Raw genomic sequence first — 11,389 nt, forward strand, 5'->3', positions numbered from 1 at the left:
ATCAAGAGAAACATGCCGCCCCCGACAGCCCCTCCTACAGCGCGGCTAACTATGTTTCGTCTAAAGAGTCGATTCGGTATAGACTGAAAGAAAAAGACTAATGTGGATGCTTACTCAGAGTGTTTTTTCGTCGTTACAGCCGTGGACGCTGATGCAGATGTCCCAGTCGTCGTGATATTGTTCGTGGATGTATTGGCTGCAAGCGTAAAGAGCGGAACGACGGATCTCACAGGGGTCGCCGTAACCGTGGCATCAATGTTCACTTTGGTGTAAGATACATCATCCGAAGCTTGTGACTTTACACAGATTGTGCTCTGACTGTGATCGAATGTGCGCCGGGCGTTTCCCCAGCGATCATTGGTAGATTGGTGTATTCCGTATTTCGAAGTACCTGCAATGCAATGAAATAAGCATTTCGGAGACCAGATCATGCAAGTTGGCAAACATACTGGTCGCCTCCGGGATTGGTGATCTGTTAGACGTTGCCACATGATATCTCTCCTTCGCCAAGTAAGTCGATGTACTTTCACCACTTAGAATTTGCGGCGTAATGCGAGCAGTGGATGTCATCAACACGATGACTGACGACACTTTTGAAGCTGGCACGACGTAGCAAGTGAGGGTATCAGCGAACGTCGAGGAACGAGCAGCCAAGGCTGGCATGGTACCTATACATTCCAGATGATTGAGTTTTTAAGATGAAAGGCACAGATGGCAGCATATGGTAGCTCAACACTCACTGACGCAAAGAGCTACTCCAAAAGCCCGCAACATGACCCCTGCCAAAAGGCTCAGCATTGCTGAGGAGAGGAGCAAGCAAGCTCCAATGGATATCGGAACAAAGGAATTAGGGTAGAGTTGTTGACCTTTGCTTGTATGAAATCGTCATGGGCTACCCGATGAAGGCTTGAAATGCCCGGCACAAACGTTAACGAAGCAGGTTTCGGCCTCGTGTGATGATGATATAAATGGGCACTTGATGTCGAGGTTATGATAGGAAAATATATCAAGACTAATCAATACCACACTAATATTAGTAGCGCATATTAAAAGGATCCACCAATTAAAAGAGCACAGCTTCAAAGAATAGATGCCATACCGGGGAAGTAAGAAGCTGACTTGGACCGCTATGGTGAGTCTATCAGATAAAATTCAGGGATGAGCTGGGATGAGCTGGGACCGTCCAGGAGGATACAAGAAGTGAAGGTTGAGATGCGTTCAATAGCGACTGACTCCGGCATTCCGCAAGTAGACAAATTGTTTGGCGAGTTCAGTATGTCCTTGCATAATTATTTCGATGCTTGTCGGGTAGCAGGCAGATTGCGAATGGATATTGAGAATTGTCGTTTCGTCGTAACGCGGATACAGAACGGGTATGCAATGAATGCAAAAGATTTCCATATGCATTTGGGTGTATGGTTGCCACCATTGGTTGGTACCGGTATCAGCTGCAGTCTGTATAGAACGACGGGTTGGCGACAGATTGGATTGATACACGGGGACAAGAATACTGCCGCGTAATTCTTCAGCGAGAAAAAGTTTGTACAGAATACTGAGAGGGTATCTAAGTAAGCCTGCAATTAGGAATTCTTAAAAAACGTCGAAAGAGGTCCCAAAAAGTTAGAGGTCAAATATGAAGACGACAATGAGACGAACGTGTCAAAGCATCAGTGATTGATTGATTATCAAAATCATTGTTGAATTCACGAGCAGGGTGGCGCAAGTGGTGCACCGTGACTGTACATAAAGACCATAGTGGGTACTCAAAAACCCCCACCTTCTTTCCCTTTCTTCCCTTCAGCACCGGTTTCTTTAGGTTTTCAACTGAGCTCTTCGTCCTTAGCTTGAAGCAGGATAACACATTCTTTTCTCATTTTCAAAACCCACTGCACTCTCTCTCACTTCGATCCCTTCGCGTCAAGTATTTTTCGAATTCAAATTTGGATTAAATCGACTTTAATCCCCAAATACAATGAAATTCACGAATACTCTCTTCGCCGCTGGCGCATTTATTGTTTCTGTCTCTTCCATGCCCGTTCGACGTGATGTCGATCCCAACTTGATTCCCCAGTTTGGACTCGCGGCTGGCATAAATCCAGACGGCACAGGTAAATGGAATTTCACGTTCTCTACCAAGTATCATGAGCTGATCTTGATATGCTTACAGGAAATTGTGATGGAGTTGACGGACCAAACGGTCAACCCATCTTGATCCCTTGTTCTTGTCCTCCCAACCGCGACACTTTCATCACCGTGAGTTTATCCGCACGTATATCTATTTGAAATAGTTAACAATAAACATATTCAGGACCTTAACGCCAATGTTGCAGCAGGCCACGCTGTGAACAACCCGAGCGTTGCAGTTTCTTTTCCTTCAGATAACTCGCAAGCGTCTCAACTTGCCCGCATTGACGCCGCACTCGTCACACTACAGAATTTGAACGGAGCCGGAGTCGGATGCCCCGCTTCATCTACTACCTTTGTAGCGCAGCAGGCAGCTATTCAAGCTGGTACAAGTGATGTTGCCGCTGCGTCAACATCTGGCGTAGCTGCTGCTGCTCCTACTTCTGCTGCTGCCACTGCTAGTTCCACCGCTCCAGCTACCGGTGGTGTAGATGCTTCACTCGTTCCCGAATTCGGCGTTACAGCAGGCCAAAGCCCGGATGGTGGGATATCGTCATTATATTGTTAAACACTACTAATATCATAATCTTTGTCCATCTACATAGGTACTGGAAACTGCATCGGTATGAAACCTTTCCTGGACTTTTGACCGTCTCGCTGATCGACTTCCTATAAATAGGAATTAATAACATTAAAATCCCTTGTAGCTGCCCTCCGGACCGGGACACATTCATCGCCGTAAGTACTGAGATCCCGTATTCCCTCAGCTCTGATGTTCCTCCATCATTTAGGACTTGAACGCCAACGTTGCCGCTGGACATGCCACCAATAACCCTAGTGTCTCCTTGTCATTCCCTACTGGTAACACCAATGCAGACGCAGCAGCCCGTATTGAAGCCTCTATCGTGACCTTGCAAAACTTGAACGGACCCGGTGTAGGTTGTCCAGCGGCCTCCACAACTTTCTCCGTACGTTTTCCTATTTCACTTGGCCTTGTTGCCAATCTTACTTCGCTCTATAGGCTCAACTAGCCGCAGTCCAGTGAAGAAACAGCCGGCCCCTAGTTTACAATGGTATCATGTAGATGCGCGGCATTCCACAATAGATGAAGTGAAGATAATTGAAGGTGCTGAAGATATTGGAACTTGAAGCTACGCTAGCGTAGTGTATTAACGTATCCAGTCTGAGGCTTTCCGGAGCTTGCGCCTTGTTATTTTTTGTTTTGCAGAATGAAGGTGCTTTGAAAAGGGTTCGTTCATGTAATCGGACATCCAGCCAGATGATTCAACAAGGGTGGATTGAGCGTATGCAGTTCTCCAAAAACAACATGAACCAGATATCGCACATTGTGATATTACTATGGAATATGTATGGAGATGAGAGTACAGCGAGAAGTTACACGATGTGGGAAGAATAAGAATCCAAGAAGCAAGAATCTGGAAACCAGTCGTTGGAGGTACAGTCCGCGATTTCCATAGCAAAGCACCGAACATCTGAAGCAAAGAGTCAGAATGAAACTCTTGAAACATGAAAACCGAACGGGGAAATTTTTCAGAAGGCTAGGTAAAAAGTTATCTGCATACTATAGCGATGATGTCTAGTCACCTCTAGGAAACACGGACCATAGCAAAGAGCATCATGAAAGCATTGTAAGAATCACGAAATATTACTCACCCAGATCAACGTCCCAGAACTTGTCATACTTGAAAAGCAAAATGAACTTGAAGAAAGAGACAATTGGCACGATTGTTTTTTTTCGCGGTTTAAAAGCTAGCGTTCTTCACACGTGACTCGACCACGTGAGCTACTACACAGTACCGACCCGGACCGTTGAAGACTTGAAGTATGTAGCCTTTCCCTTCACACCTTTTTCGACCAGGTGGTGCTAAAACCATCTTTCGTGCTCAACCCTTTTGGATCTTAAAATTAATCCTGTCCGTTTATCAAGCGACTTGTCTCATCCGAAACTTCTTCACTGGAATTTTTCTGAATATCTTTCATCGGAAGCCCAAATTTTTTCCGCTCTGCAAGGATTCGTGCACTGTTGCTCAAGGTTGAACTTCTTGGCTCCCTGGCTACGACGCACGCTCATCAAGGAACAACTGGCGCTCGATTTGCTAGGGGTCGGTGTTTTTCACTGTCAGGCGTGCTTCTACAATAAGTCGCAGTTTTCGAAGAGGCGCCATGCTAATTTGGTGATCTAAGTGCATACTAGATGTTTGAAAAATGCGCCATCAACAGCAAGACAATTGACTCCATTATTGCAAGCATCAACTTCCTGCGAGGACCTCGGTGAACTTCGGTGGCTGTAGGGAACGATCTTGAACCAGTGTTTAGTGTGTGTTAATTCCAGCTTGATTCACGGTGCCCTGGAAGGACGTTATGTTTATCCAAGAATAACTGCATCTGGGGAATTGACGTAGATGTTCACGATACTCTATTTATCTGTCTCTATCTCTTCAAAAGTTACACGGTTCTCCGACCGCTTCCTAGTGCTTCGCTCCACAAACGGTAAAGATCCCGATTGTGCGTACCTTTTTGGGACTCAGAATATGACTGATAGTACGAATAGAACGGCTCGTTTCATTAAAGCAGGCATTCGCGGTAACACTAAGAACTGGTGGCTCATCAATCTCCCATTTGAAGCCTCATGCGGCTCGAACATCACTGCAGTACCATGTCTTCGAAACGTTCTCTGACTCTTCTAGTCTCTAATCATCCCTCTGAATAAGGTCTGCTCACTCAGGCTTCCCTCGTTGTAACATATCAAGCAACGTGAGAGCTCTTACACCTCCAACCACTAAGATCCGCTTGCTGCACTGGGAATTGTGGCCTGTATCTGCTGACGAAATGGCAGTAATGAAAATCCTTGTTTTCATCTGAGCCTGATTATGATCAACATCACATACTGTAAATGTCTTAAACGCCGAATATTGAAATTTAAAGCATTCCAAATCCATTGGTGTGTTCAACTGTGCAGTCATGTACAATGCTTCATGCTTCAGTGTGCATCGGGAGACAGTTATCACACGCGACGTCATCAAGGCATCTCTTTCAGACTCTCACTACCATCTCAAAAATGCTTGCGATTCTCGTCAAAGATGGCAAGGGCCCCATTGATAACCTTTATCTAGGTGAAGCTCCAACTCCGGACCCCAAATATGGTCAGGTTATAGTCAAGGTAAAATCCGCATACAGCTCATTAATTTCACTTAATGAAAATGTGATTAGATTAAAGCATTCGGATTGAACAGGATGGACATTCTTCAGCGTAAGGGAAACTATCCTGTACCCCCTGGAGCCTCTGATATCCTCGGTGTCGAGTTTTCGGGAACCGTCAGCACACTGGGTGAGGGCGTAACCAAGTTCAAAATGAACGACGAAGTCTTTGGTATTGCGGGAGGAGTGAGAACAATTTCTTCTGTTCGTCAGGCATCAACTAAAATCGATTCAAAATTGCTTGCGTAGGGTGCTTATGCCGAGTACATCACGGTCCAGGAAACTCATCTCTTTCTAAAGCCATCTCACCTTAGCTGGACCGACGCCGCAAGTATACCGGAAGTATTCTTAACAGGCATGATGTTCCCATAGTAAGTTTCAATGTAATGTAACCTTTCTTACGCTCCCTCGTGGCAGCCTATCAAGCTCTCGTGGTATATGGCGAGATGAAGGAGGGCGAGAATGTACTGGTACATGCGGCAGCGTCCGGTGTTGGAATTGCCGCTATCCAGCTGGCTCGTGTCAGAGGCGCGTAAGTTGGCTATTAACTTCTTTTCGTACCTGCACTGACCTTTTGAGGGTAGAAAGACCGTGATTTCCACAGCTTCGACCAAGGAAAAGCTAGACTGGTTGGTCAATATTCCCAATGGTGCCACGAACGGTGTCAATTACAAAACCCAAAACTTTGCCGAAGAAGTCAAGAAGATAACCAATAACAAAGGTGTAGATGTGGTCATCGACTTTGTTGGCCAAAATCATTGGAACAAGAATATAGAATCGATGGCGATGGATGGTCGTATGACCATGCTCGCTCTCTTAAGCGGTATTCGCGCTTGATATTCACTTGCAACGCACTAGTTGATGTCATTTACAGGCGCAAAGGTATCCGAGTTTGAGCTTACCCCCCTCCTCTACAAACGTCTTCGCATTCAAGGCTCGACCCTTCGGTCTCGCACGATGGCTTACCAGGCCGATCTCATCAGAAGGTGGGTATGGTTTTTGTCACATTCGCTTGAGGAATCGACTTCAAATTTCTCCAGGTTCACCGACGATTTCCTTGAGTTAATTACTGGCGAAGATGGGCAGGGACCAATCAAAACATATATTCATAAAGTTCGCGAATCTATATAGCCGTTCGTGGGACATAGCAAATTTACCTTCGTTATAGGTATATTCATGGAAAAATATTCAAGACGCCCATAGGGATATGGAAGGAAACCAAACAATGTTTGTCCTGCTCTGTCATGATCTTCAGTCATCGCTGATTGACTTTGTACTATTTTACAGAGGAAAATTGGTTGCAGTCGTGGATTAACTATATCAACTATCATGTACCATGGACCTGAAGGTCTCGGAAGACTAAACTTGAATGGGACTCCCTGCGAAGGATAGCCTCGCCAGTAAGTGTCAAATAAGGCGAGTTAAGACGTCTACAACCGCGAATGGTGACTCCCGTTCATGTTCGCACAAATGACACCTGCCAAAGGCTTTGTTCGATCTGATTTTGCAGTATCTTAAGAGCAAGGCGCGTTCGCCAGACTCACATACTGCACACCGTAACGAAAGGATTGTGAGGTCAGCTTCACTAAATTTCAATCGTAAGACGTTACTACGAGTGGCGTACGCTCGTGAGAGGGTGCCACCTGAAGATGGACGATGAGACCTGAATCTCAATCTACTCAATGATGCCATGAGGCTTTCTAGAGGCTTAGTCCCGGCAGAAAAATCGAACCAACTCTGTTCAATCAAGTTCAATTATTCAACTGGTGGCGAATCATCTTCCAAGAATAACTCCTCCGTTGAATTCCTGGGCGACCAATCAACTATTTACATTCACAACGGACAATTCCTTGGTCTTCATCCAAATTATAGCCCGGACCGAGGTCGCTCGCTGAAAGGGACCCCAAAAACCGATTTTGTCGCGAACTCTGGTAAAAGATGTAAATGAACATTGGTGATACCGTTCTTACGACAAGCAGTTGGGTATTTGGAGCACTTTATAGTTGGTTCGATAGCGCAACTTTGGTGCAATGTCCACGGAAAAGGGGAGATAAGTACTAAGTGACTAAGAAGCACAGTGCGAGGGGGTCCGGGAGGGTTTGTTCTGCCTTCGCAAATGGAAGACATGCACACTCTACCTCTCCCCAACTACCATGAGCACATGGATCTGATAAACCCACAAAAGCCCGGAAATTTATACCGGCATCTATACAGGTTATAGCCATTACGGACTTATCTATCCTCGAAGTCCGAAAAGCCTTCGATATGTCTATTGGAGGCGGTATTTCGCTTACATTATTCCTCCAGTCAGGAGAGAGAGACATATCGGTTATGCAGGGTCTCTGCAAATATATGTTCGGAGTATTGCAAAAATTTGCTCTCCGTACGATTTCGTAGAATCCGAGTGCGCCGGTGGTCAACAACAACAGTTATGCCAGAGTTATGCTGTGCCAAGTGGATCATTGTTCCAGTTTTATTGTATACCTGCAAGTACCCAGCAATTGTACACCTAAAGTTAGCGCGTCAAGTTGCGAGGCACGAGGCTTTCTAAATTCCGAATGCGAGAATAGCTGTGTACGATGCACATTTGTATTCCTTTCTATATCATGATTGGTGAAACGAGCAAAAAAAAAGCCGACCATTGAGAGGCATTGGGCTGCTTATAGAAACGTAAGATGTTCCCTGAGAATTTCACAGTACAGAGCGAAGTTAACGAAGTTGTTACGAGAGGTGATGTTGTAACGGAACCGTCAGGTTCCTTACAATACGAGTCAGCGCGTGTCAGATCCAAACTGGATCCAAAGCTATTCGCGAACCGGGAATTGCCTATAAGCAGTATATATAGAGCACAACTCTTATTTCTCTTTTGACCAAGTTCTCGAGTCTTCCCTCGCCAGCAGAGACCAGCATTAAGGCTAGTCTGTCATACTCTTCTCTCTGCGACATAAACTTCATATCCACTCTCGCAATGAGTCAACCACAATCTGGAAAGCCTGCAGGAAGCCAAGGAGGAATACGAGGAGCTGCCACATCCACTGGCCCTGTGTTCTTTTAATCCCAGACTTCGTCGCACCTAGCGCACTTCTAGAGAGGTCACATTCCCCTCGCACCAGTGCATTGCCACTTACTATTATCACACAACTGCCCGATGCAGTCTACACACGCATAATACAACATTACTACCCATCTTAATACATGCAAAACCTTTGCATCACACTTTCTTGTGGCCACATCGAGCTGAAGGCTGCAGTCGAGAAATGACTTGTGGACCGAGAGAGCTTCAACCGATCTAGATATTTCACACTGCGCGCATAGGGAAGGAGGGGCGAACCGAGGGCGACGACGGATCCCCAGGCGGAGCGCCAAGGACCACTGAGACTATTTTTATGTATTGCTTTAGTTGTAGATTATCTTCCACTTTTTAGACCATTAGTTAATCCTTGTGTATTTCGAAGACTGTACATACTAACGTACCATTCAGTAACCCATACAACCATATAATACACTGTCTCACTCCTTCTCCTTGAGTCTTGACATAGATGACAGCATGTCACCACGACAAGCATACGCAGTACACAGCTGATCTACATTTGCTCTACAGCGTGAAGCTGCCTACACGCACCAGCGACCGGAGCCACACCAGGAATGTGTGATGAACAGATACAATCAGGAAGTTGGTTTGTTGATACTTATCACATTATCGACTTCTAACTTGATTCTAAGTATACCTAAAAGTGACACAGTAAATTACATCCCAGAGTATTTTTAAAGCTTGCCTCTGATCCCCGACATCCAGATTCCGGTTTTAAGGGTACGTTGCGCGTGCTTATCCCACCATTCCAAAATGATATCTACTACTTCATCTTGACGCCCTGTAAAATTATGATCGGCGTCCTCCATCAAATGAAGATTGTGAGTTCCTGGAACTCTCTCATTCAATGCGCGAGCGTAGATAATCGCATCATACCTTCAAACGGGAAAAGCATCAGGTTATGCGGCAAGACTGATTGAAAAGACACACGAAGGTACAGCCTTGTCTGACAACCCATGAATTGTCAAAACATCTGGAGACGCAGGGAACGAATCCCAAACAAAAGAGGTATCCCAATTTGCAAAAGTCGTCATATCCTCGGGATAGATTTTGAAAGACACCTGTTTTCGCGCTACTATAGGAGACCAAACGTGATGTCCTTCCGCAGACATAGAACGTTGCCACTGCTTGATATCTTCCCGTTCTGAACAGCGTATTAGCGGATGAATGAGAGAGAATATACTACCGCAGACCTAAAAGTTTCTGTATTGGATATCTAAATACTGTATTGGTGGGCGAATAAGGATCGAGCTTGACACACCTTCATCCGATATCGTCCTGAAGCATTAACGAAGCCCGATATACTGGCTCCTTCCTCCGAGGTGCAAATCCAACGAAAGGCCACAATTGACCCTCTACTGTGTCCCACAACAAGATCAATTACATAGCCATACCTGACCTTAAGGAAATCCACAACTACACGAATATCTTCTAGATCATCATCCATGCCCCCTTGCTTCCAAACACCCGGTGTCTCGTGGTTGCCCCTTAGAGAACAATGAGCTAAGTTTCATCAACGTGTTGTACGTTGGTAGATGCTTGCCGAAAATCAAAACGAAAGGAATCCATAGGAAGACGATGTGCGAGACGTTTCAGAAATAGGTAGTCCTTGTGGCTATCCATCGAATGATTTACAGAGTCTGAATGATTAATATGCAACTGACCCCGCAGCGCCATGAAGAATCTATCGTAATGTTAAGACAAGGAGAGGACAAGAACATCCATATATGGAACATACCAAAGCGATTTTACGGCCAGGACAAGGTTTGAGTTCTGAAAGTTGTTCTAGCACACCCACGATGGAACAGTCAACCTCCGCCGGATGAGGAATAGAAAGTTTCGTTGAAATACGGTTAGCCATGACAAGCTCAGCTCCTTAATCTTTGTGGTACTTGAGAACGTCAATCTACGTGACAGACTCAGGTGAACGGGGGTTCGGGAACAAATAAAGCCGGAATCTTCACACGTATCAATGACTGTTTGGCAAATGCAGCACTCAGTATGGAAACTTGAAAGGTTACATGAATCCGTGACATGGTAGTCAAAAATTCAGGTTCAGGACGATCCGCAATATATTTGTACGAGCTGGAGCGAAGGAAGAATGACTTTCAGTATTATGTTGTATCGTGGGCTGATACCAGCTGAAAGTTCATTAAGGTGTACGTCCGTTTGTAGGAAGTCTTCCGTGATGCCTGTCTACAAAATTTTAGGGCATGAATTTTTGCATATGCGGGTCAATCGCAGGTATTGCGATGAGAACTAAGTCGCAAAACATATGTACATTCACCAGGTGCTGTAATGGGCATTCAAATAGAAACCTATAGAAAAAATGAAAAACTTACTTCCGGAAGTCCTTGGAGTTGAAAAAAAGATTACTAGTACCCCACGAGATTATTGACTCTTCGGCCACGATATTAATCATATGGTGCGGGAACTTGCGGGAATTAGCAGGCCCTGCGATCACTCGTCGATCTTGCGCGTGTCTGCGATGCGGGGGTGATTACCTTTGATTGTACCGAGGTCCAAAGTTCGAAGCGATTAGAATCATTATACGAATCTAGAACGACTCGGCGTGGAATACAAAAGGTAAACGTCGAGGCACAGGATAGATAGCATGCTTGACCTTCCGAGAACCCGACGCGTCCACCGGTTCAAGGTACTGATTGAGACTCAAGTCAAATTCCGTTTGTGGCAGTAAGACAGGAGGAATTGTTCATAATCTCCACATTGCTCGTTACATGGTTGATTGGAAGCACGAAGGCTATAAAGCCTAAGAACCTTGTACCATAGATTTAACCTCACTAGCGTGGCGAATGGCCAAAGCACTTGAGCTAGTTCAAGTTGCGGGTGGCAAGAGGAGCCAAGGAGCAAGAGAACGTCGGAGAAGGATAAGAGAAGGGGGCTACGATTCGCCATGGTCATGGATACTGCTCCCGCTACAGACGCCTCCCAGAA

General features: G+C 45.4%; 5 protein-coding genes across 5 annotated transcripts; 2 read left to right on the forward strand and 3 right to left on the reverse strand.

Annotated features, from left to right (window-relative positions):
* Nucleotides 1-25: 25 nt before the first annotated feature.
* Nucleotides 26-942, reverse strand: C8R40DRAFT_496476 (uncharacterized protein). The gene is made up of 3 exons (XM_046235251.1): nt 741-942; nt 450-668; nt 26-391 (listed from the first exon to the last, which is right to left on the reverse strand). Exons 1-3 carry the CDS (start codon nt 796-798, stop codon nt 111-113), a joined length of 558 nt encoding a protein of 185 aa, XP_046083451.1. The 5' UTR covers nt 799-942; the 3' UTR covers nt 26-110.
* A 764-nt stretch (nt 943-1,706) lies between these two features.
* Nucleotides 1,707-3,081, forward strand: C8R40DRAFT_496665 (uncharacterized protein). The gene is made up of 6 exons (XM_046235252.1): nt 1,707-1,755; nt 1,817-2,108; nt 2,168-2,253; nt 2,309-2,666; nt 2,730-2,747; nt 2,804-3,081. Exons 2-6 carry the CDS (start codon nt 1,973-1,975, stop codon nt 2,920-2,922), a joined length of 717 nt encoding a protein of 238 aa, XP_046083452.1. The 5' UTR covers nt 1,707-1,755; nt 1,817-1,972; the 3' UTR covers nt 2,923-3,081.
* Nucleotides 3,082-3,144: 63 nt separating this feature from the next.
* Nucleotides 3,145-3,882, reverse strand: C8R40DRAFT_496688 (uncharacterized protein). The gene is made up of 2 exons (XM_046235253.1): nt 3,799-3,882; nt 3,145-3,617 (listed from the first exon to the last, which is right to left on the reverse strand). The coding sequence occupies exons 1-2, from the start codon at nt 3,823-3,825 to the stop codon at nt 3,294-3,296; spliced, it is 351 nt and encodes a 116-aa protein (XP_046083453.1). The 5' UTR covers nt 3,826-3,882; the 3' UTR covers nt 3,145-3,293.
* Nucleotides 3,883-5,088: 1,206 nt separating this feature from the next.
* Nucleotides 5,089-6,826, forward strand: C8R40DRAFT_1117787 (quinone oxidoreductase). The gene is made up of 9 exons (XM_046228671.1): nt 5,089-5,305; nt 5,356-5,529; nt 5,593-5,698; nt 5,761-5,875; nt 5,928-6,166; nt 6,218-6,329; nt 6,384-6,456; nt 6,512-6,570; nt 6,631-6,826. Exons 1-9 carry the CDS (start codon nt 5,114-5,116, stop codon nt 6,656-6,658), a joined length of 1,098 nt encoding a protein of 365 aa, XP_046083454.1. The 5' UTR covers nt 5,089-5,113; the 3' UTR covers nt 6,659-6,826.
* Nucleotides 6,827-9,108: 2,282 nt separating this feature from the next.
* Nucleotides 9,109-10,295, reverse strand: C8R40DRAFT_1162243 (Alpha/Beta hydrolase protein; the record flags this gene model as incomplete). The annotated part of the gene is made up of 5 exons (XM_046230225.1): nt 9,109-9,310; nt 9,365-9,561; nt 9,696-9,921; nt 9,978-10,074; nt 10,169-10,295. The coding sequence occupies 5 exons, from the start codon at nt 10,293-10,295 to the stop codon at nt 9,109-9,111; spliced, it is 849 nt and encodes a 282-aa protein (XP_046083455.1).
* Nucleotides 10,296-11,389: the final 1,094 nt, after the last annotated feature.

The sequence above is a fragment of the Lentinula edodes genome (assembly GCF_021015755.1).
Source record: "Lentinula edodes strain Le(Bin) 0899 ss11 chromosome Unknown C8R40scaffold_32, whole genome shotgun sequence".
In the NCBI taxonomy this organism is placed as follows: domain Eukaryota; kingdom Fungi; phylum Basidiomycota; class Agaricomycetes; order Agaricales; family Omphalotaceae; genus Lentinula; species Lentinula edodes.